General features: G+C 38.7%; 1 protein-coding gene across 1 annotated transcript in view; it reads left to right on the forward strand.

Annotated features, from left to right (window-relative positions):
- Nucleotides 1-25736, forward strand: part of LOC115413807 (otoferlin-like) — a 49615-nt gene that overhangs the window by 4744 nt on the left and 19135 nt on the right. The window contains exons 9-28 of the mRNA XM_030126906.1: nucleotides 846-1032; nucleotides 1152-1375; nucleotides 3916-4024; nucleotides 4210-4387; nucleotides 4594-4714; nucleotides 4896-4996; nucleotides 5081-5171; nucleotides 5249-5365; nucleotides 5494-5646; nucleotides 8498-8687; nucleotides 8782-8906; nucleotides 8989-9123; nucleotides 10097-10258; nucleotides 10821-10940; nucleotides 11320-11481; nucleotides 11590-11752; nucleotides 13469-13542; nucleotides 13685-13711; nucleotides 13820-13942; nucleotides 14063-14135. Of these exons, the coding sequence (XP_029982766.1) occupies nucleotides 846-1032; nucleotides 1152-1375; nucleotides 3916-4024; nucleotides 4210-4387; nucleotides 4594-4714; nucleotides 4896-4996; nucleotides 5081-5171; nucleotides 5249-5365; nucleotides 5494-5646; nucleotides 8498-8687; nucleotides 8782-8906; nucleotides 8989-9123; nucleotides 10097-10258; nucleotides 10821-10940; nucleotides 11320-11481; nucleotides 11590-11752; nucleotides 13469-13542; nucleotides 13685-13711; nucleotides 13820-13942; nucleotides 14063-14135 (2635 nt within the window). The remainder of the gene's footprint in view (nucleotides 1-845; nucleotides 1033-1151; nucleotides 1376-3915; nucleotides 4025-4209; nucleotides 4388-4593; nucleotides 4715-4895; nucleotides 4997-5080; nucleotides 5172-5248; nucleotides 5366-5493; nucleotides 5647-8497; nucleotides 8688-8781; nucleotides 8907-8988; nucleotides 9124-10096; nucleotides 10259-10820; nucleotides 10941-11319; nucleotides 11482-11589; nucleotides 11753-13468; nucleotides 13543-13684; nucleotides 13712-13819; nucleotides 13943-14062; nucleotides 14136-25736) is intronic.

Consider the following 25736-nt stretch of genomic DNA (forward strand, 5'->3'; position numbering starts at 1 on the left):
AAAAATACATAAATATGTCAAACTGCAGCAGTCAGCTCTGTATAGATTTTGTGTGATGCCCGAGACAGAGTCCACTTCCCTTTTATAATATAGGATGAAAATGTTGTAAAAGATATAACAAAACAAAAACAACATAAGATAAAAAGACAAAACCACCTGTAATCTCACCCTGTAGTGCTTTTTTAAAAATTTATTTTAAGATAAAAAAATCAGTCAGTTCTTATTCAACTCAATATAAACAAGAGAAGATATCATTATTTGTGGGTTTTAAATTCTCCCTTATTATCCCAACATGACAAATATATTCTAAGCAGCAGGTCATCCAATAACCAGAGGGTTGGCGGTTCAAATCCAGCTCTGTCCCAGTCATGTACCAGTGTGTCTTTGGGCAAGACACAGCAGTAACTGGTGTATGACAGTATGGTGATGGTCAGAGGGGCTGTCAGGTGTGGATTGGCTGACACATTTCCATCAGTCTGCCCCAGGGCAGCCGTGGATAAAGGTGTAGTTTACCACCACCACAGTGTGAATGAATGAATAATAGATCAGTAACGTAAAGGGCTTTGGGTGCCTTGAAAAGCACTATAGAAATCCAATCTTTTATTATAATGGATTTTTTTTTTATAAGCAGTAGATCGTCTTAGAAATCTAGAGACAAAGCTTACATATCACAATGCTCTGTCCATAACCATGGTTTTGCACTGAACATTAACTTGTATATGTCATAACCTAACCCACATGTGAGATGATAATCTGTCACATGTCTTCTCAAATGTCACTGCTATTGCTCCTGTATTTAATTCTCTTCAAAAAGTATGAATACAGATTGCATTGTGTGTTTCCAGGGGAAAACATCTGTCCAAAAGAGCTGCTATGAACCCATTTGGAACGAACAAATTGTCTTCACTGAGATGTTCCCACCGCTGTGCAAACGCATGAAGATTCAGATCCGTGACTCAGATAAAGTGAACGATGTTGCTATAGGAACACACTTTCTGGACCTGAAGAAGATTTCCAATGATGGTGATAAAGGTGATGAATCATTTTTCTATATTTTAAACCCAGATCAGTATTGTCAAAGTTAGTTATAACCTTTGGATAATTGGTATGATGTCAGATAGTGGTTGTAAATCTTCTTGTCTGTCTCTCAGGCTTCCTGCCAACTCTGGGCCCAGCCTGGGTGAACATGTACGGCTCCACTCGTACCTACACCCTGATGGATGAGTACCAGGAGTTAAACGAAGGCCTCGGAGAGGGGGTGTCCTTCAGGGCCCGTATGCTGATCAGCCTGGGCGTTGAGATCCTGGACCCCTCCTCACCTGACATTACCAGCTCTACAGAGGTCCAGGTGGAGGGAATACCCAACATCTCTGAGGTGGGTTCCTACCTGGATGGGCAGCCATGCAAGGGGAGGTGGATTGTCCTCCTGGTGACAGAGGTCATTGTGCTGAGCCTACTCTGAATTATTCATTATCCTTATTTTAGACCACCTGGTGCATTATTAACATGGTCTTTACATTAAAGTGACTTCTTCTTGTTTGTGGACAATGTAAGTGACACAGCTGAGCACAATGACACCTCTGGGATTTACTTTTCATTGAGCCATTGGGGTCCAGTTGCTTTGTGATTCACTCCCTCACAAACACAAACACGCAAGCATTTGAAAGTACAGTATGCTTTTATTATTAATGTTATAACCAAGAAAAACAGAAATATACAAAATCAGTATACATTATACAGAATACATTACGCTAAATATACTATTTGACAGGCAAAACAAATCCTCACGCACAACGCATAATATATTGTTTTACAAAATTACATTACAATAAATTTTAACTTTAATTTTACAGTTTTTCCCAATTGCTAAAACACAAAAGCCAATTCTCTAAACCAAATGACCAGTCCTATAAACACATTTAATAAAAGTAGCCCCCGTTTGCCAAAACCATAAACGCATTTCACATGAAGACACAATTCACAAAACACATCCTCCTTTTTTCATAAATCTAAACACATTTTGTCTTGCTAAAACACAAGTTGCAAAAAAACTCTGCTCAAATTCTCAAATTAAAGCTCATGTGATGCAAAATACTTGCCACAGTCAGCAAAATTTGAACACAATGAACACATCTGGCTTCATTCATTAAACACAACAACTCAAAATTGAAGACACTTGTTGCAAATGATGTGATTACACCTATAAAAGCCAGTTCAGAGTGCACAGTTTGCTGAAGGTTCAAACAAACATAATAGAAAGAGGCAGAGTCAGAGGAAGAGGAGTGCAATGACGTGATGCCGCATAATATATGTGTGTGTGGGATAAACACTGTAAATAAACAAGAAAAGCACTCGGACAGTGCAGACCTCCACCAAGACAGATCTGCCCACCCCCACCAAAATTTAATCTTTTCTTCCTTGTGCCAGTATTAACATTTCCTGAAAATTTCATGAAAATCTGTCCGTAACTTTTTGAGTTATCTTGCTAACAAACAAACAAACACACACGCACGCATACAAAGCTAAGCGATCACAATACCTCCTGGCAGAGGTAAAAATATCACACCCTGAACATTGTTTTCAATGAGTATTGTTGTGTGTACTGGATCCTCTGTAGTGTTTGCATAGAGTTGTGATACAGTACAGTAGTGTACATACTGTTTTTTCTGTAGATTTACACTCTGTTCATATTGAAACACTCATCTATGAAGGCCCAATACTTTACAGTGATATATTCTGAGAACAGATGCTGTAAGGTTTCTAAAAATATGCTTAGGCAGTTGTGGAAAAAAAGAACATTCTCACACACTGAACACTGTGCTTTCAGTTGTTTTTTTGCAGTGTGTGATAATGTGTATAGTGTTTAAATTTTTGCAGGCTTTGAGCAGCTGTTTTGGAGTGAAAGTTTGAATTTTGAAGAGAGAAGGTGTAGTTTTGTTTATGTAGCTTTAGAAAAGTGTGCTGTGTTTAGAGTTTTGGAAAAATTGAGGAAAATTTTGTGAAATGTGTTTTAACAGTTGAGAAAAACTGTAAGAGTTTTCTTTTTTTCAATTCTCTTTTCATTGGTATTTTCATGGTCCACATATATATTAACATTATTCACATAGCAGTTCACCATTCTCATCCATTCATCTGAAAATTACATGTTAATCTCACATCTATACTTCCGTGACTCCACTAACAATACAAATAAGGATGATTGGTCCTCTCTCTGCAATATCAAAGATGTAATTTTTACAATACAAAATTAAGAACTAAACTTCCTGTAACAGAAATGCACATTTTTGATATTAAAAAAAAAAAAAAAAACCCTCAAAAAAAAAAAAAAAAAAAAATAGAAAACATCGATACATAAGGGTTTAAAAGGAAAAACATGGGTGAAATGGACATGGTCTTAGATAAACGATGTTTGAACTGGTGTTCTGTTCGAACATCTTTCCCATCTTTTCAAAAACAAACCTTGTTGTCGTCTTATAATTTTAAGAGTTTTCAGCAGCACCCTTCCCTGCTCAATGTCACTAAATTCAAAACATCACCACAGATTGTTTATTATTTTTCTGTTTATATAATTGGATCCCTCTAACTCCTCCTTTAAACCTTTAAATTGCAGTCATTTGTGATTATGTAACTTCTTAGACTGATTTGGCAAATACAATTTAAGTTTCATTAATTGTGCAGACCTAGATGAATCTGTTCACCCACACTACTACTTATGTGGCAGAGACTTATGTTTGTGATCATGACCCTATATTGTTAATAGCACCTATTGAAGTTGAGCTTTATGTTAAATTTAAAATGATGATAGCACTGCTTTCAAATGTCCCACACATTACTTACCGTATTTGATCAATGAAATGGTAAAAAGGGGTGTGTTTTAAGACTCTTCTAATAGTCACACATTTGTTTGTTTCACAGACTGCCACTGGGAAGATTGAAGAATTTTTCCTGTTTGGCTCTTTCCTCGAGGCTACAATGATTGACAGAAAGATTGGTGATAAGCCCATCAATTTTGAGGTCACCATAGGTATATTTCTTTACCTGCTTGTCATGTGACTATCTTCATCTTTAAAAGTGTGTGTGATTGCTATGGGTCTTAATATTACAGCATTTCTGCATATAGTTAATTCAAGCCCAAGTACGCTCATTGTCATAAAGTGGAGCTGAGGCATGGTTTACATTATGAGTATTAACATAGTTGCTGATTGCCAGGTTACTATGGAAATGAGATTGACGGCGTTATCAAACCGAAAACAAAGGGGAAGAAAGGTGATGGTGACGAAGAGGAAACTGAACTGATCCATAACTCAAGTGAAGAGGAGATGGATGATGACGGGGACCTTGCATCAGTGGCCACTACTCCTCCTATGAAACCAGTCATTACTGACAGGTTAACACTAAGATGTCATCATAACACATTAGTACATGAAACAACAAACTACTTTAGTCTGCCAAGAACATAGAACATATCCATATATCCTGTACAACATATAGGTAAAAATGCTAGGATGTTACAACGAAATTTGATTTTACAGTACAGATTTCTGTTATTTTTTAGGTCTACATTTTTCACTTCTTTCTCATTTTTATGCCCAGGAACTACTTCCACCTACCATATTTTGAGAGGAAACCATGTATCTACATCAAGAGTTGGTGGCAGGATCAGAGGAGGAGGCTGTACAATGCTAACATTATAGATAATGTTGCAGACAAACTGGTAGGTCAAACATCTTATCAAGATTTATTAGACTGATATCACATTTTTAAGGAGTGTCTATCTGGAGATTTGATTAGATTTCCACTGTTGCTATGAGAGCCTTAATTAAAAAGGCAATCTATCAACATATGTTATCATTAATATTAATTCTTGACACAAATATCTTCAATTGCTTCTGTAGGAAGAGGGACTGAATGATGTTCAGGAGATCATTAAGACAGAAAAGGCCTATCCTGAGCGCAGGCTTCGAGGTGTCCTGGAGGAACTCAGCCATGGATGCAAGTCTGTACTATAAACCTCTGTTTAAATCATGTATTCTGTTGGATCAGTACAGACTCTCACACTGACAGAGCAACTCTTTTTCAGTCAGTTCCTTTCACTGGCAAACAAGGACCAGAATCAGTCCGGAAGAACCAAACTGGACCGAGAGAGACTGAAGCTCTGTATTTCAGAAGTGGTATGTGTCCAAATAGATTTTTGTTACTTGTTGATGTTTTTGTGTCTTGGTACATCCTTGTCTATTTGTGGTTGTAGGAGGCCATTGGGCAGCAAGCAAAGGCGATGAGGTCACAGGTGAAAAAAAGCACAGTGAGAGACAAACTCAAACTGTCTCAGAACTTCCTCCAAAAGCTGCGCTTTCTGGCTGATGAAGTAAGATACATGCACATATGAACATATAATAACCACTGCTTTTATAGTGGTTTTGGATGAGTCTTGTGTACTTCCTGCTGCAGTTTTACACACTATGTATTGAATGTGAGCTTTGTCTTTGACTGCAGCCTCAGCACAGTGTTCCTGATGTTTTCATTTGGATGATAAGTAATGGAAAGCGTATTGCTTATGCCCGCGTCCCTTCCAAAGACATCCTTTACTCCAGTATAGATGAGGAGAGGGGCAAAGAGTGTGGCAAAGTCAAAACAATCTTCCTCAGGGTGAGTATACTCTCATCTTACTGTACACGACTGGACTGTGGACTGTGTCACTACTTGTTTTTCTTCAAATTTCATTCTACTCTTTTAGTGTGTGATGTCTTTCTTTGTTACCATGTGATCTCCTGTAGGTTAAAGAAAACTTTTTTGTAAGTGTCTGTCCATCAAAAGGCAATCATTCGACTCTGTTATGTGCATAGGTATTTGTTAACGTCAGAACATTAGTCCTGATTTAAACTCGTTTCACTGGCTTCCAAATAGTAACAGAATAGATGCCGCTACTAGTTTATAAATCACTAAGCAGTTTAGGTCCAAAACTGACCCTAACAAAAAACTAGCCCAGAAATTGAGTATTTGATGATTTTGGCCAAAAAAGTCATTTTTGTCAAATATGTTCAAAGAATATACAGCGGATAGTCTAGTACAGTAGTGGTAGTAGGCTACAGACTGTAGATCTGTTGAGTCATATCTAGAGTTCGTAGTTCCAACTGAACAAGGTGAAGAGGTAGTCAGCCATTCAAACAACTGGAACAAACTGCAGCAGAGGTTATACTGACACCAAATGTAGATGTTTTATACTCACCCGCATTTATTTTTTCATGTGACTGAACTCAAGAAATTCAACAGTATTCTTATTGCATGGTCATTCTGGAGTACTATACCGTCTTTAAATCTTTTAAAAGAAGGTAGTTGCCGATTAGCCACTAAGCTAATACCTGACTGGAAGGCTAACACCTGACTGTGCTAACAGCTGGAGTTGCTAAAAACAAACCAGCAAAACTGGACAGATGGGTCTGAAAAAAACAACATTGGCAGAGGAGGTCAAGGACATTAAAAACTTGCTCGACTTCCATCACAGAAGAAATCTATAAAACCTTAGGCCGCAGCAGAAAGGCATCCTGGAGTTGGCCAAGGAGGTTAAAGCTCTCCGCACCAAGAATGCTGAGGAGAAGAGGCTAGCTTACCTTCACCAAGCTGGAGCAACACATGGAGAATGAAAATCAGTGAATGAGCTCGTCATCACTGGGCTTCATCATAAACTGCGGACATATGCTCGGGCGGAGACTGGACTGGATGTTGGGTCCACCAAGCAACAGGTGGCTGCTGTCCTACAGTCTAGAGCAGGGGTGCCCAATCCTGGTCCTCGAGAGCTACTATCCTACATGTTTTAGATGTATCCCTCTTCCAACACGCCTAATTCAAATGATAAGCATCAAGCTCCGCAGAAGCCTGATAACGACCGTCAGGTGTGCTGGAAGAGGGCAACATTTAAAACATGCAGGATAGTAGATCTCGAGGACCAGAATTGGACACCCCTGGTCTAGAGGGATAGATCTGGACTGTATCTGCCTTCACATGCTATGGGAATTATAGCAAATATTCATTTCGTTATGACAAGAAAAGCACTTGAACACAACGCACTCGTAATTTCGAATTCACAAATGGAAAGGATCATCTTCTCAACAGCATGTGATTCCACTGAAGTTTGTCCTCCTCTGCCCAGGACATACAAACTGACAGAAAACACAAAACTGCATTGTTAAAACAAGAAAGAAAACTTTGAGGGTCAAACATATTTACCATTGATCTTCTGACAAAGCACATCATTAAAAAGGCATATTCATTAAGCTTAACGGAGCACCAGAAGAAGCCAAAGTGCTGATGTTAAGAAGTACGGAGGAACTGGACAAACACCAATAAGTGACATGAACAGAGAAAGAAATCACTCATCTACAGCTGGAGATGATAACGCAGATGATCAGTGGACATGACAACCTCAAACTGTGAACAATTCAATACACTGATCACAGTTTACTGAATATGGAACATGACATAGACCCAGAAAGCTACTTCAATTCCATCAACAATAATTGCTGCTATTACAGGGATGAACAGTACTAATAAGCTAAATAATTGATTATTGTATGGAGAATGGTTGGGATTAGATAAATTTATACTTCCTTCCACTCCTTTTTGATTATATGCACATTATTACAGTATAGATTGTTATAAGTTTTCATGCCCTGTTGAAATCTGTTTTATTTCTAACCATTAATGTATGCTTATTTTGTTCATTTTTTATTGCATATTTAAAATAAACTGAACTGAACCAAGGTTATCGTTAATGAAAAGTAATGAAATGACGAAAACTAGAATCGTAAAAACATTTTTGTTAACTGAAATAAATAAAAACTATAAGTAAAAGAAAAAATGATAACTAACTGAAACTGTATTGTGTGCTTACAAAACTAACTAAAACGTCTAAAAACTATGGATTAAGTTCCCTTCGTTTTTGTCTTTGTCAATGTCGGATTGATATGAAATTGATTTATTTCCCTCAAGCAATTTTAGCAAGCGGCACCATATGACACTTCATGGCCCGTCACTTCTTGTCACTTGTTGTTTAGAGTCGTCTTCTGGTCCCCACTCTACCTGGAAACTTGGAGACTAAAGTTGGGAGAAAGCAGCAGAGTCCTGTCTGGGATTTATTTGAATACGACGGCGAAGAAGATAAAAGATATGAAAAAACTAAAACTAATACTAAAACTTAGCATTTAGACCAAAACAAAAACTTATAAAAACTAGCAAACCTACTCTAAAAACTAAGTAAAACTAACTGAATTAGACAAAAAATTGTCAAAACTAAATAGAACTAAACCATAATAAAAAATCCAAAACTATTACAACCTTGAACTGAACTGACTCAGTTTCTGATTATTTTCCTGTTTTTATTTATTTGTACAAAGCTCATTGAATTAATTGTATTTGTGTATAAAATGCACTGCATAAATACATTTACTTTGCCTTTTAGCATAATAAAACTCATATAATTTGTTTTCCTCTCATACTAAAGATTCCTGGTAAGAAAGGTTTTGGACCTGCTGGTTGGACAGTGCAGTCCAAGATAGAGATTTACCTGTGGCTGGGCTTGAACAGGCAGCGTAAAGACTACCTGAGTGGCCTCCCCAATGGATTTGAAGAAAACAAGCTGTCCAGAGGACCAGGCCTGCCATCCTCCCCTCCAATTAGCCTCACCTACATGAGTAAGACTATTATCCAAGTCTTACTTTATGATGTTCCATTTCTACAGAGATGCCATTTGAAAACTTACATATTCATGAAAGGATGTTTTTACAGTGAAACAGCTGTTCCAGCTCAGGGTGCACATGTACCAGGCTCGCAGCCTTTTCGCTGCTGACAGCACAGGTCTATCCGATCCTTTTGCAAGAGTCTTCTTCTCAACCCAAAGCCAGGTCACTGAGGTGAGCCCATTTATTTTCTAACCTCCGAACAGAATTAATTTAATGGCATCATCATCATCTCACACAGTTTGTTTTTTCTCAGGTTCTGGCTGAGACTCTTTGCCCAACATGGGACCAGCTACTGGTTTTTGAAAATGTGGAGTTGTTTGGGGAAGCTACTGAACTGAGAGATGACCCCCCTATTATTGTCATTGAAATCTATGATCAAGACACAGTGGTGAGGGTTGTTATATGAGCTGCTTTGGTTTCTATTCAGATTAATGTGAGCAAACAGTCAACCTTCACACAGCTTACATTTCCAGATAACAGTCTTATCTTGCTGCTCTGTACCAATATCTTAACAGGCTGTCTGTGTTTCAACTTATGAAGCTAAATGTTTCAAAACCAAGTTAGATTTATCAATCATTTTAAAAATACACTATTTTCATTCATTTCCTTCAAACGTTCTATTCATTTTTAATGTCATAATGGTTGGTTTATTATATTGAAATGCATTTTAAGATCATGTGTTTACACCTGCATCAGTATAAACCTGATATTAATCATATTTTAAAGAATGCTTTTGCTGACTGACAATTTTATATTTGCTCCTGTCAATAACTCCATTGTTTTGGATGACCCTTTGGATAAGTAGAGTGTGGAGTCTGATGGCTTGATGTACTGTAGAAGCACTGCCATGTTTGCAGTGCACATTGTAATGAAAGGCATGCAACAGGAATAACATATGTATCGATGGATGCTAATTCAGAACAGTCCTATGTGATGAACTTATCCCTGTTGCATTCCTTTAAGTAAAATTTTGTGCTTTTTGTATGTGGCCAAAAGAAAATGTAGACTCCTTATAACCACTAACTGCAAGAGAGATTGTTCAGTAATCATTCTGTAATGTTATAATTTTGCACAAACATACCTGTTTTGCAGTTCACTGGTTATTCTGGGTATCTTGCTTTATTCTTTTGCTTCATTTTTTTATCTGTAGCCTACCCAGAAACATGTGCATCTTAAGCCATGTTTCTACCTATTTGAAGGCAAATCTAAAGGAACTTGTTAAATTACTTTTTTGTGAAGTCACTGTTCGATAAACATGGATGAGTTGGATGTGGTAGGCCCAAAAGACCATTCTTTCTAATATTCTAACATTCAAATGGTGTGGTATGGACATTTAAGGTTTTATCTACATATGCTTCCAGGGCAAAGCAGACTTCATGGGCAGAACCTTTGCCAAGCCTGTTGTCAAGATGGCTGACGAGCACTACGGACCGCCACGCTTCCCTCCACAGCTAGAGTACTACCAGATCTACCGTGGAAACTGCACCGCTGGTGAAATGCTGGCAGCCTTTGAACTGCTGCAGGTCAGTGTTTCAGATTTACTTAGGCGATGATAATAATCTTACTGAGTGCAAATTATTTATAATTAGTGCTGTCAAAAAGATTAAAATTTTTAATCAGATTAGTCACAGGGTTACTGTGGATTAATTTTGATTAATCATGATTAAATATTCATTTTTAATCATAATAATCGTATTTCATTTTGCACAAGCAAACAGACTCAAGAAAGAAGGGAATATATATGCATTTAAAGTGTTTATTGAACACTTTCAACTGTTTCAACTAAACAACTTGAAACAGCTGTTCCTTCTTGGGTTTTTTTGTCCTCATATTTCCATCTCGACGGCCACCGTGCTGCTTAATGTCTTCCATTGGTTGCTTCTGCTGTCTGTCCCTGCTGGATCAACTGCTCATTTGCACATGCCCAACAGTAACTCTACTGCCCAAAATACATTGCCAGAGACGTAATTAATTAATTGCGTTAAAAATTTTAATCAGATTAATCATGATGATGGATTAATCTGCATTAACACGTAAATGTTGACAGCCCTATTTCTAATGTTTTCTTTTGTCCTTATTTTGTAGATTGGCCCTAATGGGAAAGCAGACCTGCCTCCTATAGATGGTCCTACTGACATGGACCGTGGTCCGATCTTGCCTGTACCACTGGGGATCAGGCCAGTGCTCAGCAAGTACAGGATTGAGGTGAAAATCTCAAATTAGCTTCAGGATTTTTTTCACTTCTCTTTGATCTGTGTGAATTTTTTTCCAAATATAAATATGTATTTGAAGAACAAATTCCGACTCTGTCCAATTGCTTAATTATCTTCTTTACATTTAAAGATCCACTGTGTAAAATTTACAAAAAGTTATGGCGTTCTAATGACAGAAGTACAATATATTAGACAGTATAAGACATCATTATATTTTCATGAGAACTCAGAACTGACTTCATTTTCTCCTTTTTCTATTTAATAACGACCATCAAAATAGGCAAACAAAACACTGTTTCATTTCTGTTTCTATTAAATGCCATTTTTAAAACTGCCAAATCACAACCTCAGTAACCTTCCCTGTACTGTAGGTTTTGTTTTGGGGCTTGAGGGACCTGAAAAGGGTGAACCTGGCCCAGGTGGACCGTCCTCGTGTGGACATCGAATGCGCCGGTAAAGGGGTTCAGTCTGCTCTTATCCCCAACTACAGGAAAAACCCCAACTTCAGCACACTTGTCAAGTGGTTTGAAGTGGTACGGTATTTCAACACAACACACAACTACAGATAAAATACACTTTCCCATACATGTTTGTATTGTACAGTTATAGAATAAGCTGATTCTCCAAATGACACCTTCTAGGACTTACCTGAGAATGAGCTGCTTCACCCCCCACTGAACATCCGAGTGGTGGACTGCAGGGCTTTTGGCCGTTACACTCTGGTTGGCTCCCACGCAGTTACCACCCTGAGAAAGTTCATTTACAGACCATCAGACAAGCAGGCAAACAATTTCTCCACTACAGGTATGGATAAGCATGAACAAACACATTTTCCTCTTCTGCTTCTTCTTCCTTGTACATTTTGTCATATAACTCATCCCACAACTTTGAGAAAATATGCATATCCCACAGATGGGTCAGGCTTTAGATTTCTTTTGGTCTAAGTTGGTATTTTGATGAATACTGCAGTATTTGTGAAATTGCAATTTAGATTTGATGTTTTTTATGTTTATTTTGCAAAGAATATTTACACTGTCACCCAGTGTTTACTAATGGAGGATTTTTTTGGTTTCTATAAACTGGCTTGAGAGTCTGGTTTGGACCAGCTCTATTTGTAAATTGTCATGAGATTTATTTATTTATTATTTATTTATTTAAAGGGACAGTGCATGTTAATGAACATGTAAATGTAAATATGCCAGAATTAGCCTAAGGCTACTTTCCATCTGCTGTCCCTGGCAGGTCAGAAGAAATAACATTATAATAACAAAAATTACAAATAATAAGTGCAAAAAATTAATAATACAATACACCACTGGTTCCCAACCTTTTTTGGCTCACGACACCATTTTAACATCACAAATTTCTGGCGACCCCAGACATTCAAAACAGAGCCTTTTTTATTTTTTGCTACAATTAATTTGTTTTTGATCATGTAATAGTTTGCTATATTATGTTGCAAATAAACATTAATTTTAGAGGACATTTAGTCTATATAATGTATATTGTTATGGACGGAGGCAGAAAAGCCAGGTGTAGATTACTGCACAAAGTGAGAATTTTATTTTCCTTGGTCAGGATATGTACAGTCAGTCCAGCTTAGATTTGCAAGGTTGACAATTAATACTGAACAAACAATAACTCAAACTATGAATTATGAAAGAGCTGCAGCGTCTGAAACCAACCACAATGAACATTTGACAGATAAACAGAACCACAGTGCTTCAGTTTCAGCTTCAGAGTTTGTCATGTCGTTTATGGATTGGGATTGTCTCTGTCAACTCACCATATATTTTTTATTCACAACTTTTTACTTTTATTTTTTATCAATGACTAGAAATTTCAAGCGACCCCATTTGAATTTTTGGCAATGTGGGGTCCCGACCCCAAGTTTGAAAAACACTGCAATAGAAGAAGTGGACAGTTGGCACACACATTATTGACAGTAACAAAGAACACAGAGAAGACACAGAGAAGCATAAAATTAGTGCCTTTGTTATGATTGAGTGCTATATAAATAAAATTTGATTGATTGATTGAATATTCAGACATAAAGTCATCACTAGAGTGTAGAGAGGTTCATTAACCAGTTAATGATCAGTAAGTAACTCTAAACCGTATTGACCACAATTGTAGCCACATTTGTCATCTTTCATATTGTGTGATGATCAAATCCCAATGACTCACAGAATTAAAACTTCTACTCTCAGAATGACAGGGGTTCCATTCAACAGACCCTTACACCAAATAAAAATCAGAGCACACATTTTTTTTCAATGGCAAAAAAAAACTTGCTTTTTCCATTTCTGTCTTTTGCAAAACTTTGCATTAACCAACATACAGATACTCAGCCAAGTCTATTCTCCCTTATAGAGTGAGAGTGTGGTTGTGATACTGTCTGTGATTGTGAAGCCTTTGTAATATTCAATAAAAGCTATTTAGGACAAGTATAAGTATTATGTCACAAATGAAGTTTATGTGATGAATCATTACTCATTTATCATCTTTTTTATCTTCCAGAGGAAATTATTGTTGTCAACATAGAACCTGAGCCTTCCTGTAAGAAGATGGACACTGTGGTCAAACTAGACTCTGTAAGTTTAACTAATGTTTTTGAACCAAAATAAGTCTGAATCTTCACATAGTTAAGACAGACAACCTTTACTAGCATATTACTATGGAGTAAAAAGCTCGGATTGCCAATATTTCACATTATTCAATTGGTTTTCTATCTAGTGCTCTGATGCCGTGGTCAAAGTTGAGGTAAGAAAAATACTGCTTTGACTATTTACAAATCAACAGTGAAAGTTTTTATGACATACAACACACTCAGAACTGTACTGACAAGAGTATGATTTATCTCTTACAAAGGATGATGATAAGGGGAAAAAGAAGAAGAGAAAGAAGGGTGATGAGATTGAGGAGGAGGAGCTCGATGAGAGCATGTTGGATTGGTGGTCAAAATATTTTGCTTCCATTGAGACTTTAACAGAGGTAAGAAGCAAAAACTGAATAAAATGAAATACTCCTACATTTAGACATTTTTATTTACTTCTCTGAGGCCAACAAATGTGTTTTTAGATAATACACAGTAGGATGTTTTTGTCCTTATAGGCTCTCAAGGCTCAAGAGGCAGCATTGTCAGACACAGAGGACAGAGATGACATGGACCTTGTAGATGGAGGAGGTAAAAACAGGATTGCTATGTCTAAGTTGAACTAAGTAATGTCTGAAAGATCTTCAAATCGACAACACACTGATGCTGAATTGACTGTATTTGAAATATTTCTCTTGATCTAAAATAATTCCTTTAATCCTGAACTACTATTTTCTTCAGAGATGAACCAGGAAAATAGGGCTGAGTGATATGACCAAAAGCATAACGCATGTAAACCCTAAGAAGACTTATATAAAAATACATTAAAAAAAAGGAAGAAGAAAAAAATGCTGTAATATATGCACCAAGGTAAAAGCAATGTAAAAGATGGAAAAAAATGGAATGGCATAAAAGAAGCAACAACACAAAAATTAAAGCCGCAAGCGGCATCTAAAGGCCCTCGCCACGGGCACGTCCAGTAGAAGTATGTCCATCGTTCAGCAGGTGGCGCTCTAGCACCAAATTTCAATGTTTTCTGATGAATGGGTGTAGGCCTGGGAGATTGACAACTGATTCAAATTTGAGGCAGATTGGTGTTCGTATGTCCGAATTAATGCAATTTTCGTGAAGGTAAATTTGTAGGGGACGCTACTGAGCAAAGTGGCAATTTCTTTTGATAAATGGGTGTAGGTCTGGGAGATTGACAACTGATTCAAATTTGAGCCAAATTGGTGTTTGCATGTCTAACGTGAAGTAATTTTCGTAAAGGTAAAATTGTAGGGGGCGCTATGGCACCGAATTTCAAATTTTTCTGATAAATGGGTGTAGGCCTGGGAGATAGACGTCTGAGTCAAATTTGAGCCAAATCGGTGTTCGTATGTCCGAACTGAAGCAATTTTAATAAAAAAATATTAAACATTTTGTAGGGGGCGCTGTAGTGAAAAAGTTCAGTTTCTTTTGACAAATAGGTGTAGGCCTGGGAGACAGAAGTCTGAGTCAAATTTGAGCCAAATCGGTGTCCGTATGTCTGAACTGATGTCATTTTTGTAAATGTATATTTGTAGGGGGCGCTATAGTGCGAAATTTCAATTTCTTTTAATAAATGGGTGTAGGCCTGGGAGATAGACGTCTGAGTCAAATTTCAGCCAAATCGGTGTTCGTATGTCTAAGCTGAAGCAATTTTTGTGATGGTAAATTTTCGAAAAAACTTTGCAAAGTTTGCAACCTCGTCGCACAAAAACGGTAACGCTGATTCAAAAAATTTGGCTAACCTTTGATGCCCCACTTCTCTAGATACTGTACACCGATTTTGAGCTCATTTGGCCAAATGGCTTAGTAGGAGATAGTTAAAATAGAACGTCAGCGAAAACGCTGACTCGGCATTTCAGAAATTTCAATCCAATATGGCCGACTAAGGGTTGGTTTTGGGTCGTGGCCATAATAATATTTTTTGTTTGTCTCCTCATGCTGAATCCGTCTACCAATTTTCGTGGCTCTACGACAAACTTTACGTTGGACATGCTCCCATTGACGTAATGCATTTCCACTTTTCAAGGGGGCGCTGCTGCAACATTTCTTTACCGACATCTACGAAACCTATATGTAAATTAAATTTCTTGCACTTCTGAATTTTGTGCAAAATTTGGTGAGTTTTCGTAAATGTTCAGGGGGTCAAATTTGATCTCAAAGCGCAGGAGAAGGAAAAATAAGACAGAAAAAAAATTAAAGCCGCAAGCGGCATCTAAAGGCCCTCACCACGGGCACGTCCAGTAGAAGTATGTCCATCGTTAAGCAGGTGGCACTCTAGCACCAAATTTCAATGTCCTCTGATGAATGGGTGTAGGCCTGGGAGATCGACAACTGATTCAAATTTGAGGCAAATCTTTGTTTGTATGTCCGAACTAAAGACAGTTTTGTATAAGTAAATCTGTAGGGGGCGCTATGCAGCTAAAAATAAATTTCTACCATTGAATGGGTGTAGGTTTGCGAGATGTACCACTGAGTCAAATTTGAGCTAAATCAGTGTTCGTATGTCCAAATTAATGCAATTTTCGTGAAGGTAAATTATTAGGGGGCACTAATGAGTGAAGTGGCAATTTCTTTTGATAAATGGGTGTAGGCCTGGGAGACTGAACACTGATTCAAATCTAGATACTGTACACCGATTTTGAGCTCATTCGGCCAAACAGCCAAGGAGGAGATAGTTAAAATACGACGTCAGCGAAAACGCTGACTCAGCATTTTGGAAATTTCAATCCAATATGGCCGACAAAGGGTTGGTTTTGGGGCATGGCCATAATTATATTTTTTGTTTGTCTCCTCATGATGAATCTGTGTACCGATTTTCGTGGCTCTACAACAAACTTTACGTTGGACGTGCTCCCATTGGCGTAATGCATTTCCACTTTTCAAGGGGGCGCTGCGGCAACATTTCTTTACCGACATCTACGAAACCTATATGTAAATTCAATTTCTCGCATTTCTGAATTTTGTGCAAAATTTGGTGAGTTTTCGTAAATGTTCAGGGGGTCAAAATTGAGCTCAAAGCGCAGGAGAAAGAAAAATTAAAGCCGCAAGTGGCATCTAAAGGCCCTCGCCAAGGGCACGTCCAGTGGAAGTATGCACATCATTGAGCAGGTGGCGCTCTAGCACCAAATTTCAGTGTCTTCTGATGAATGGGTGTCAGCCTGGGAGATTGACAACTGATTCACACTTGAGGGAAATCATTGCATGTATGTCCGAACTAAGGAAATTTTTGTATAAGTAAATCTGTAGGGGGCGCTATGAAGCTAAAATTAAATTTCTTCAATTGAATGGGTGTAGGCCTGCAAGATGTACCACTGAGTCAAATTTGAGCCAAATCGGTGTTCATATGTCCGAGGTGATGCAATTTTCGTGAAGGTGAATTTGTAGGGGGCGCTAGTGAGCGAAATGGCAATTTCTTTTGATAAATGGGTGTAGGCCTGGGAGATTGACAACTATTCAAATTTGAGCCAAACTGGTGTTCGTATGTCTGAAGTGAAGTAATTTTCGTAAAGGTAAAATTGTAGGGGGCGCTACAGCTCCAAATTTCAAATTTTTCTGATAAATGGGTGTAGGCCTGGGAGATTGACAACTGAGTCAAATTTGAGCCAAATTGGTGTTCGTATGTCCAAACTGAAGCAATTTTAATAAAAAGTTTTAAAAAATACTTGTAGGGGGCGCTGTAGTGTGAAATTTCAGTTTCTTTTGACAAGTAGGTGTAGGCCTGGGAGACAGATGTCTGAGTCAAATTTGAGCCAAATCGGTGTTCGTATCTCCAAACTGATGTCATTTTTGTAAATGTACATTTGTAGGGGGCGCTATAGCGCGAAATTTCAAATTCTTTTAATAAATGAGTGTAGGCCTGGGAGATGGACGTCTGAGTGTAATTTGAGCCAAATCGGTGTTTGTATCTCTGAGCTGAAGCAATTGTAATGGTAAATTCGCAAAGAAACTTTGCAAAGTTTGCGACGTTGTCACACAAAAATGGTGACACCAATCCAAAAAAGTCGGCTAACTTTTGATGCTCCACTTCTCTAGATACTGTACACCGATTTTGAGCTCATCTGGCCAAACGGCCAAGGAGGAGATAGTTAAAATACGACGTCAGCGAAAACGCTGACTCAGCAAATTTTGAAATTTCAATCCAATATGGCCGACTTCTGGTTGGTTAAGGGGCGTGGCTACAATAATATTTTTTGTTTGTCTCCTCATGATGAATCTGTGTACCGATTTTCGTGGCTCTACGACAAACTTTATTTTGGACGTGCTCCCATTGACGTAATGCATTTCCACTTTTCAAGGGGGCGCTGCAGCAATATTTCTTTACCGACATCTACGAAACCTGTATGTAAATTCAATTTTGCACATTTCTGAATTTTGTGCAAAATTTGGTGAGTTTTCGTAAATGTTCAGGGGGTCAAAATTGAGCTCAAAGCACAGGAGAAAGAAAAATAAGACAAAAAATAAATAAATAAAAATAAAACAATAAAAATAATAATAATTAAAGCCGCAAGCGGCATCTAAAGGCCCTCTCCAAGGGCATGTCCAGTGGAAGTATGCTCATCGTTCAGCAGGTGGCGCTCTAGCACCAAATTTTGTGTCTTCTGATGAATGGGTGTAGGCCTGGGAGATTGACAATTGACTCAAATTTGAGACAAATCAGTGTTCATATGTCCGAACTGAATAAAATTTTGTAGAAATAAATCTGTAGGGGGCGCTATGAGCCAAAATTCAATGTGTTCCATTGAATGGGTGTAGGCCTGCGAGATGTACCACTAAGTCAAATTTGAGCCAAATCAGTGTTCGTATGTCTGAACTGATGCAATTTTCGTTAAGATAAATTTGTAGGGGGCGCTACTGAGCGAAGTGGCAATTTCTTTTGATAAATGGGTGTAAGCCTGGGAGACTGACAACTGATTCAAATTTGAACCAAATTGGTATTCGTATGTCTAACGTGAAGTAATTTTCGTAAAGGTAAAATTGTAGGGGGCGCTATGGCACCGAATTTAAAATATTTCCGATAAATGGGTGTAGGCCTGGGAGATAGACATCTGAGTCAAATTTGAGCCCAATCGGTGTTCGTATGTCCGAACTGAAGAAATTTTAATAAAAAAATATTTAAAATTTTTGCAGGGGGCGCTGTAGTGCAAAATTTCAGTTTCTTTTGACAAATAGGTGTAGGCCGGGGAGACAGATGTCTGAGTCAAATTTGAGCCAAATTGGTGCTCGTATGTCCGAACTGATTTAATTTTTGTAAATGTACATTTGTAGGGGTTGCTATAGTGCGAAATGAATCTGTGTACCGATTTTCATGGCTCTACAACAAACTTTACGTTGGACGTGCTCCGATTGGCGTAATGCATTTCCACTTTTCAAGGGGGCGCTGCGGCAACATTTCTTTACCGACATCTACGAAACCTATATGTAAATTCAATTTCTCGCACTTCTGAATTTTGTGCAAAATTTGGTGAGTTTTCGTAAATGTTCAGGGGGTCAAATTTGAGCTCAAAGAGCAGGAGAAGAAAAATAAATTTAAAAAAATATATAAATAAAGAAAAATAATAAGAATCTGAGCAAGAACAATATAGGCGTTTCCGTGGCAACCACGTATTTGACTGTATTTGAAAGCTCTTGAGGTCCCCCACATGTCTTTGGGGTCAGATGTCACGTGTTGTGCACTTACACCCATGTGACTGACCCCGAGTGGGCGTGTCCCATTGACTCCCATTCATTCAGAGCAGGTGTAAATATGCGACTTGTGCACATGTCATGTACATCGTCGGAAAGGTCTCAGTGCCGTGAATGTGAATATGTGTGAGAGTGGCGACAGTGGCAAAAGGCGACCGCGTCACTGGCGATTTCGTCCCCATGCGCCCACTGCAGACTCAATAGGCCCTGCGCCGGCTTTACTCGGCTCGGGCCTAATAAGACCAAAAAAAAAATAAATAAATAAAAAATAAAAATAATAATAATCTGAGCAAGAACAATATAGGCGTTTCCATGGCAACCACGTATTTGACTGCATTTGAAAGCTCTCGAGGTCCCCCACATGTCTGTGGGGTCAGATGTCACGTGTCGTGCACTTACACCCGCGTGACTGACCCCGAGTGGGCGTGTCCCATTGACTCCCATTCATTCAGAGCAGGTGTAAATATGCGACTTGTACACATGTCATATACATCGTCGGAAAGGTCTCAGTGCCGTGAACGTGAATATGTGTGAGAGTAGCGACAGTGGCGAAAGGCGACCGCGTCACTGGCGATTTCGTCCCCATGCGCCCACTGCAGACTCAATAGGCCCTGCGCCGGCTTTACTCGGCTCGGGCCTAATAAATTAAAGCCGCAAGCGGCATCTAAAGGCCCTCGCCACGGGCACGTCCAGTAGAAGTATGTCCATCGTTCAGCAGGTGGCGCTCTAGCACCAAATTTCATAGTCTTCTGATGAATGGGTGTAGGCCTGGGAGATTGACAACTGATTCAAATTTGAGGCAGATCTTTGTTTTTATGTCCAAACTAAACAATTTTTTTTTAAATAAATCTGTAGGGGGTGCTATGCAGCTGAAATTAAATTTCTTCCTTTGAATGGGTGTAGGCCTGCGAGATGTACCACTAAGTCAAATTTGAGCCAAATCGGTGTTCGTATGTCTGAATTAATGCAATTTTCGTGAAGGTAAATTTGTAGGGGGCGCTACTGAGCGAAGTGGCAATTTCTTTTGATAAATGGGTGTAGGCCTGGGAGATTGACAACTGATTCAAATTTGAGCAAAATTGGTATTCGTATGTCTAACGTGAAGTAATTTTCATAAAGGTAAAATTGTAGAGGGCGCTATGGCACCGAATTTAAAATATTTCTGATAAATGGGTGTAGGCCTGGGAGATAGACGTCTGAGTCAAATTTGAGCCAAATTGGTGTTCGTATGTCCGAACTGATGTCATTTTTGTAAATGTACATTTGTAGGGGGCGCTATAGTGCAAAATTTCAATTTCTTTTAATAAATGGGTGTAGGCCTGGGAGGTAGACGTCTGAGTTAAATTTTAACCAAATCGGGGTTTGTATGTCTAAGCTGAAGCAATTTTTATGATGGTAAATTTTCAAGATATCTTTGCAAAGTTTGCAACCTCGTCGCACAAAAACGGTGACACCGATTCAAAAAATTCGGCTGTCTTTTGATACCCCACTTCTCTAGATGCTGTACACCGATTTTGAGCTCATTTGGCCAAACGGCTTAGTAGGAGATAGTTAAAATACAATGTCAGCGAAAACGCTGACTCAGCATTTTGGAAATTTCAATCCAATATGGCTGACTAAGGATTGGTTTAGGGGCGTGGCCATAATAATATTTTTTGTTTGTCTCCTCATGATGAATCTGTGAACCGATTTTCGTGGCTCTACGACAAACTTTATGTTGGACACACTCCCATTGGCACAATGCATTTCCACTTTTCAAGGGGGCGCTGCCGCATCATTTCTTAACCGAAATCTACGAAACCTATATGTAAATTCAACTTCTCGCACGTCTGAATTTTGGGCAAAATTTGGTGAGTTTTCGTAAATATTCAGGGGGTCAAATTTGAGCTCAAAAAACAAGGAAGAAAAATAAAGAAAAATAAAGAAAAATTAAAGCCGCAAGCGGCATCTAAAGGCCCTTGCCAAGGGCACGTCCAGTGGAAGTATGCCCATCGTTCAGCAGGTGGCACTCTAGCACCAAATTTCAGTTTCTTCTGATGAATGGGTGTAGGCCTGGGAGATTGACAACTGATTCAAATTTGAGGGAAATCATTGCTCGTATGTCCGAAGTAAGGAAATTTTTGTATAAGTAAATCTGTAGGGGGCGCTATGCAGCTAAAATTAAATTTCTTCAATTGAATGGGTGTAGGCCTGCAAGATGTACCACTGAGTCAAATTTGAGCCAAATCGGTGGTCGTATGTCTGAAGTAATGCAATTTTCGTGACGGTAAATTTGTAGGGGGCCCTAGTGAGCGAAATGGAAATTTCTTTTGATTAATGGGTGTAGGCCTGGGAGATTAACAACTGATTCAAATTTGAGCCAAATTGGTGTTCGTATGTCTGAAGTGAAGTAATTTTCGTGAAGGTCAAATTGTAGGGGGCACTATAGCTCCAAATTTCCAATTTTTCTGATAAATTGGTCTAGGCCTGAGAGATAGACGTCTGAGTCAAATTTGAGCCAAATCGGTGTTCGTATGTCCGAACTGATGTCATTTTTGTAAATGTAAATTTGTAGGGGGCGCTATAGTGCAAAATTTCAATTTCTTTTAGTAAATGGGTGTAGGCCTGGGAGATGGATGTCTGAGTCAAATTTCAGCCAAATCGGTGTTTGTATGTCTGAGCTGAAGCAATTTTTGTGATGGTAAATTTTTGAAAAAACTTTGCAAAGTTTGCAACCTCGTCGCAGAAAAACGGTGACACCGATTCAAAAAATTCGGCTAACTTTGGATTCCCCACTTCTCTAGATACTGTACACCGATTTTCAGCTCATTTGGCCAAACGGCTTAGTAGGAGATAGTTAAAATACAACGTTAGCGAAAACGCTGACTCAGCATTTTGGAAATTTCAATCCAATATGGCCGACTAAGGGTTGGTTTTGGGGCATGGCCATAATAATATTTTTTGTTTGTCTCCTCATGATGAATCTGTGTACCGATTTTTGTGGCTCTACGACAAACTTTAATTTGGACACGCTCCCATTGGCGCAATGCATTTCTACTTTTCAAGGGGGCGCTGCAGCAACATTTCTTTACCGACATCTACGAAACCTATATGTAAATTCAATTTCTCGCACTTCTGAATTTTGTGCAAAATTTGGTGAGTTTTCATAAATGTTCAGGGGGTCAAAATTGAGCTCAAAGCGCAGGAGAAGGAAAAATAAGACAAAATGAAAGCCGCAAGCGGCATCTAAAGGCCCTCGCCAAGGGCACGTCCAGTAGAAGTATGGCCATCGTTCAGCAGGTGGTGCTCTAGCACCAAATTTCAATGTCTTCTGATGAATGGGTGTAGGCCTGGGAGATTGACAATTGACTCAAATTTGAGACAAATCAGTGTTCGTATGTCCGAACTGAACAAATTTTTGTATAAATAAATCTGTAGGGGGCGTTATGGAGCCAAAATTCAATTTGTTCCATTGAATGGGTGTAGGCCTGCGAGATGTACCACTGAGTCAAATTTGAGCCAAATTGGTGTTTGTATGTCTGAAGTAAAGTAATTTTCGTAAAGGTAAAATTGTAGGGGGCGCTATAGCGCCAAATTGCAATTTTTTCTGATATATGGGTGTCGGCATGAGAGATCGACATCTGAGTCAAATTTGAGCCAAATTGGTGTTCGTATGTCCAAACTGAAGCAATGTTACTAAAAAAAATTACAAAAAACTTGTAGGGGGCGCTGTATTGCGAAATTTCAGTTTCTTTTGACAAATAGGTGTAGGCCTGGGAGACAGATGTCTGAGTCAAATGTGAGCCAAATTGGTGTTCGTATCTCAGAACTGATGTAATTTTTTTAAATGTACACTTTTAGGAGGCGCTATAGTGCGAAATTTCAATTTTTTTAATAAAATGGGTGTAGGCCTGGGAGATGGACGTCTGAGTCAAATTTGAGCCAAATCGGTGTTTGAATGTCTTAGCTGAAGCAATTTTTGTAATGGTAAATTCGTGAAGAAACTTTGCAAAGTTTGCGACGTCGTCACACAAAAACGGTGACACCAATCCAAAACATAACTTTTGATACCCCACTTCTCTAGTTACTGATTCTGATGAATGGGCGTAGGCCTGGGAGATTGACAATTGATTCAAATTTGAGACAAATCAGTGTTCGTATGTCCAAACTAGAGAAATTGTTGTATAAGTAAATCTGTAGGGGGCGCTATGCAGCTAAAATTAAATTTCTTCCATTGAATGGGTGTAGGCCTGCGAGATGTACCACTAAGTCAAATTTGAGCCAAATCAGTGTTCATATGTCTGAATTAATGCAATTTTCGTGTAGGTAAATTTGTAGGGGGCGCTACTGAGAGACATGGCAATTTCTTCTGATAAATGGGTTTAGGCCTGGGAGATTGACAACTGATTCAAATTTGAGCCAAATTGGTGTTCGTATATCTGAAGTGAAGTAATTTTCCTAAAGGTAAATTTGTAGGGGGCGCTATGGCACCAAATTTCAAATTTTTCTGATAAATGGGTGTAGGCCTGAGAGATAGACATCTGAGTCAAATCTGAGCCAAATCGGTGTTCGTATGTCCGAACTGAAGCAATTTTAATAAAAAAATATAAAAAATTTTTGTAGGGCGCGCTGTAGGGCAAAATTTCAGTTTCTTTTGATAAATAGGTGTAGGCCTGGGAGACAGATGTCTGAGTCAAATTTGAGCCAAATCGGTGTTCGTATGTCCGAACTGATGTCATTTTTGTAAATGTACATTTGTAGGGGGTGCTATAGTGCGAAATTTCAATTTCTTTTAATAAATGGGTGTAGGCCTGGGAGATGGACGTCTGAGTCAAATTTCAGCCAAATCGGTGTTTGTATGTCTGAGCTGAAGCAATTTTTGTGATGGTAAATTTTCAAAAAAACTTTGCAAAGTTTGCAACCTCGTCGCACAAAAACGGTGACACCGATTCAAAAAATTCAGCTAACTTTTGATGCCCCCCTTGTCTAGATACTGTACACCGATTTTGAGCTCATTTGGCCAAACGGCTTAGTAGGAGATAGTTAAAATACAACGTCAGCGAAAACGCTGACTCAGCATTTTGGAAATTTCAATCCAATATGGCCGACTAAGGGTGGGTTTAGGGGCATGGCCATAATAATATTTTTTGTTTGTCTCCTCATGATGAATCTGTGTACCAATTTTCGTGGCTCTATGACAAACTTTATGTTGGACATGCTCCCATTGGTGCAATGCATTTTCACTTTTCAAGGGGGCGCTGCAGCAACATTTCTTTACCGACATCTACGAAACCTATATGTAAATTCAATTTCTCGCAGTCCTGAATTTTTGGCAAAATTTGGTGAGTTTTCATAAATGTTCAGGGGGTCAAAATTGAGCTCAAAGAGCAGGAGAAGAAAAATAAATTAAAAAATAAAGAAAGAAAAATTAAAGCCGCAAGCGGCATCTAAAGGCCCTCGCCAAGGGCACGTCCAGTAGAAGTATGCTCATCGTTCAGCTGGTGGCGCCCTAGCCCCAAATTTTGTGTCTTCTGATGAATGGGTGTAGGCCTGGGAGATTGACAGTTGACTCAAATTTGAGACAAATCAGTGTTTGTATGTCTGAACTGAACCAATTTTTGTATAAATAAATCTGTAGGGGGCGTTATGGAGCCAAAATTCAATTTGTTCCATTGAATGGGTGTAGGCCTGCGAGATGTACCACTGAGTCAAATTTGAGCGAAATTGGTGTTCGTATGTCCGAACTGATGTCATTTTTTTAAATGTACAATTGTAGGGGGCGCTTTGGTGCGAAATTTCAATTTCTTTTAATAAATGGGTGTAGGCCTGGGAGACAGATGTCTGAGTCAAATGTGAGCCAAATTGGTATTCGTATCTCCGAACTGATGTCATTTTTTTAAATGTACACTTGTAGGGGGCGCTATAGTGCAAAATTTCAATTTCTTTTAATAAATGGGTGTAGGTCTAGGAGATGGACGTCTGAGTCAAATTTGAGCCAAATCGGTGTTTGTATGTCTGAGCTGAAGCAATTTTTGTAATGGTAAATTCGCGAAGAAACTTTGCAAAGTTTGCGACGTCGTCACAAAAAAATGGTGACACCAATCCAAAAAATTCGGCTAACTTTTGATGCCCCACTTCTCTAGATACTGATTCTGATGAATGGGCGTAGGCCTGGGAGATTGACAATTGACTCAAATTTGAGAAAAATCAGTGTTCGTATGTCCAAAAAAAAGAAATAGTTGTATAAGTAAATCTGTAGGGGGCGCTATGCAGCTAAAATTAAATTTCTTCTGTTGAATGGGTCTAGGCCTGCGAGATGTACCACTGAGTCAAATTTGAGCCAAATCGGTGTTCATATGTCTGAATTAATGCAATTTTCGTGAAGGTAAATTTGTAGGGGGCGCTATTGAGCGACATGGCAATTTCTTTGATAAATGGGTGTAGTTCTGGGAGATTGAGAACTGATTCAAATTTGAGCCAAATTGGTGTTCGTATATCTGA

The sequence above is a fragment of the Sphaeramia orbicularis genome, chromosome 22 (genome assembly GCF_902148855.1).
Source record: "Sphaeramia orbicularis chromosome 22, fSphaOr1.1, whole genome shotgun sequence".
Taxonomy (NCBI): Eukaryota; Metazoa; Chordata; class Actinopteri; order Kurtiformes; family Apogonidae; genus Sphaeramia; species Sphaeramia orbicularis.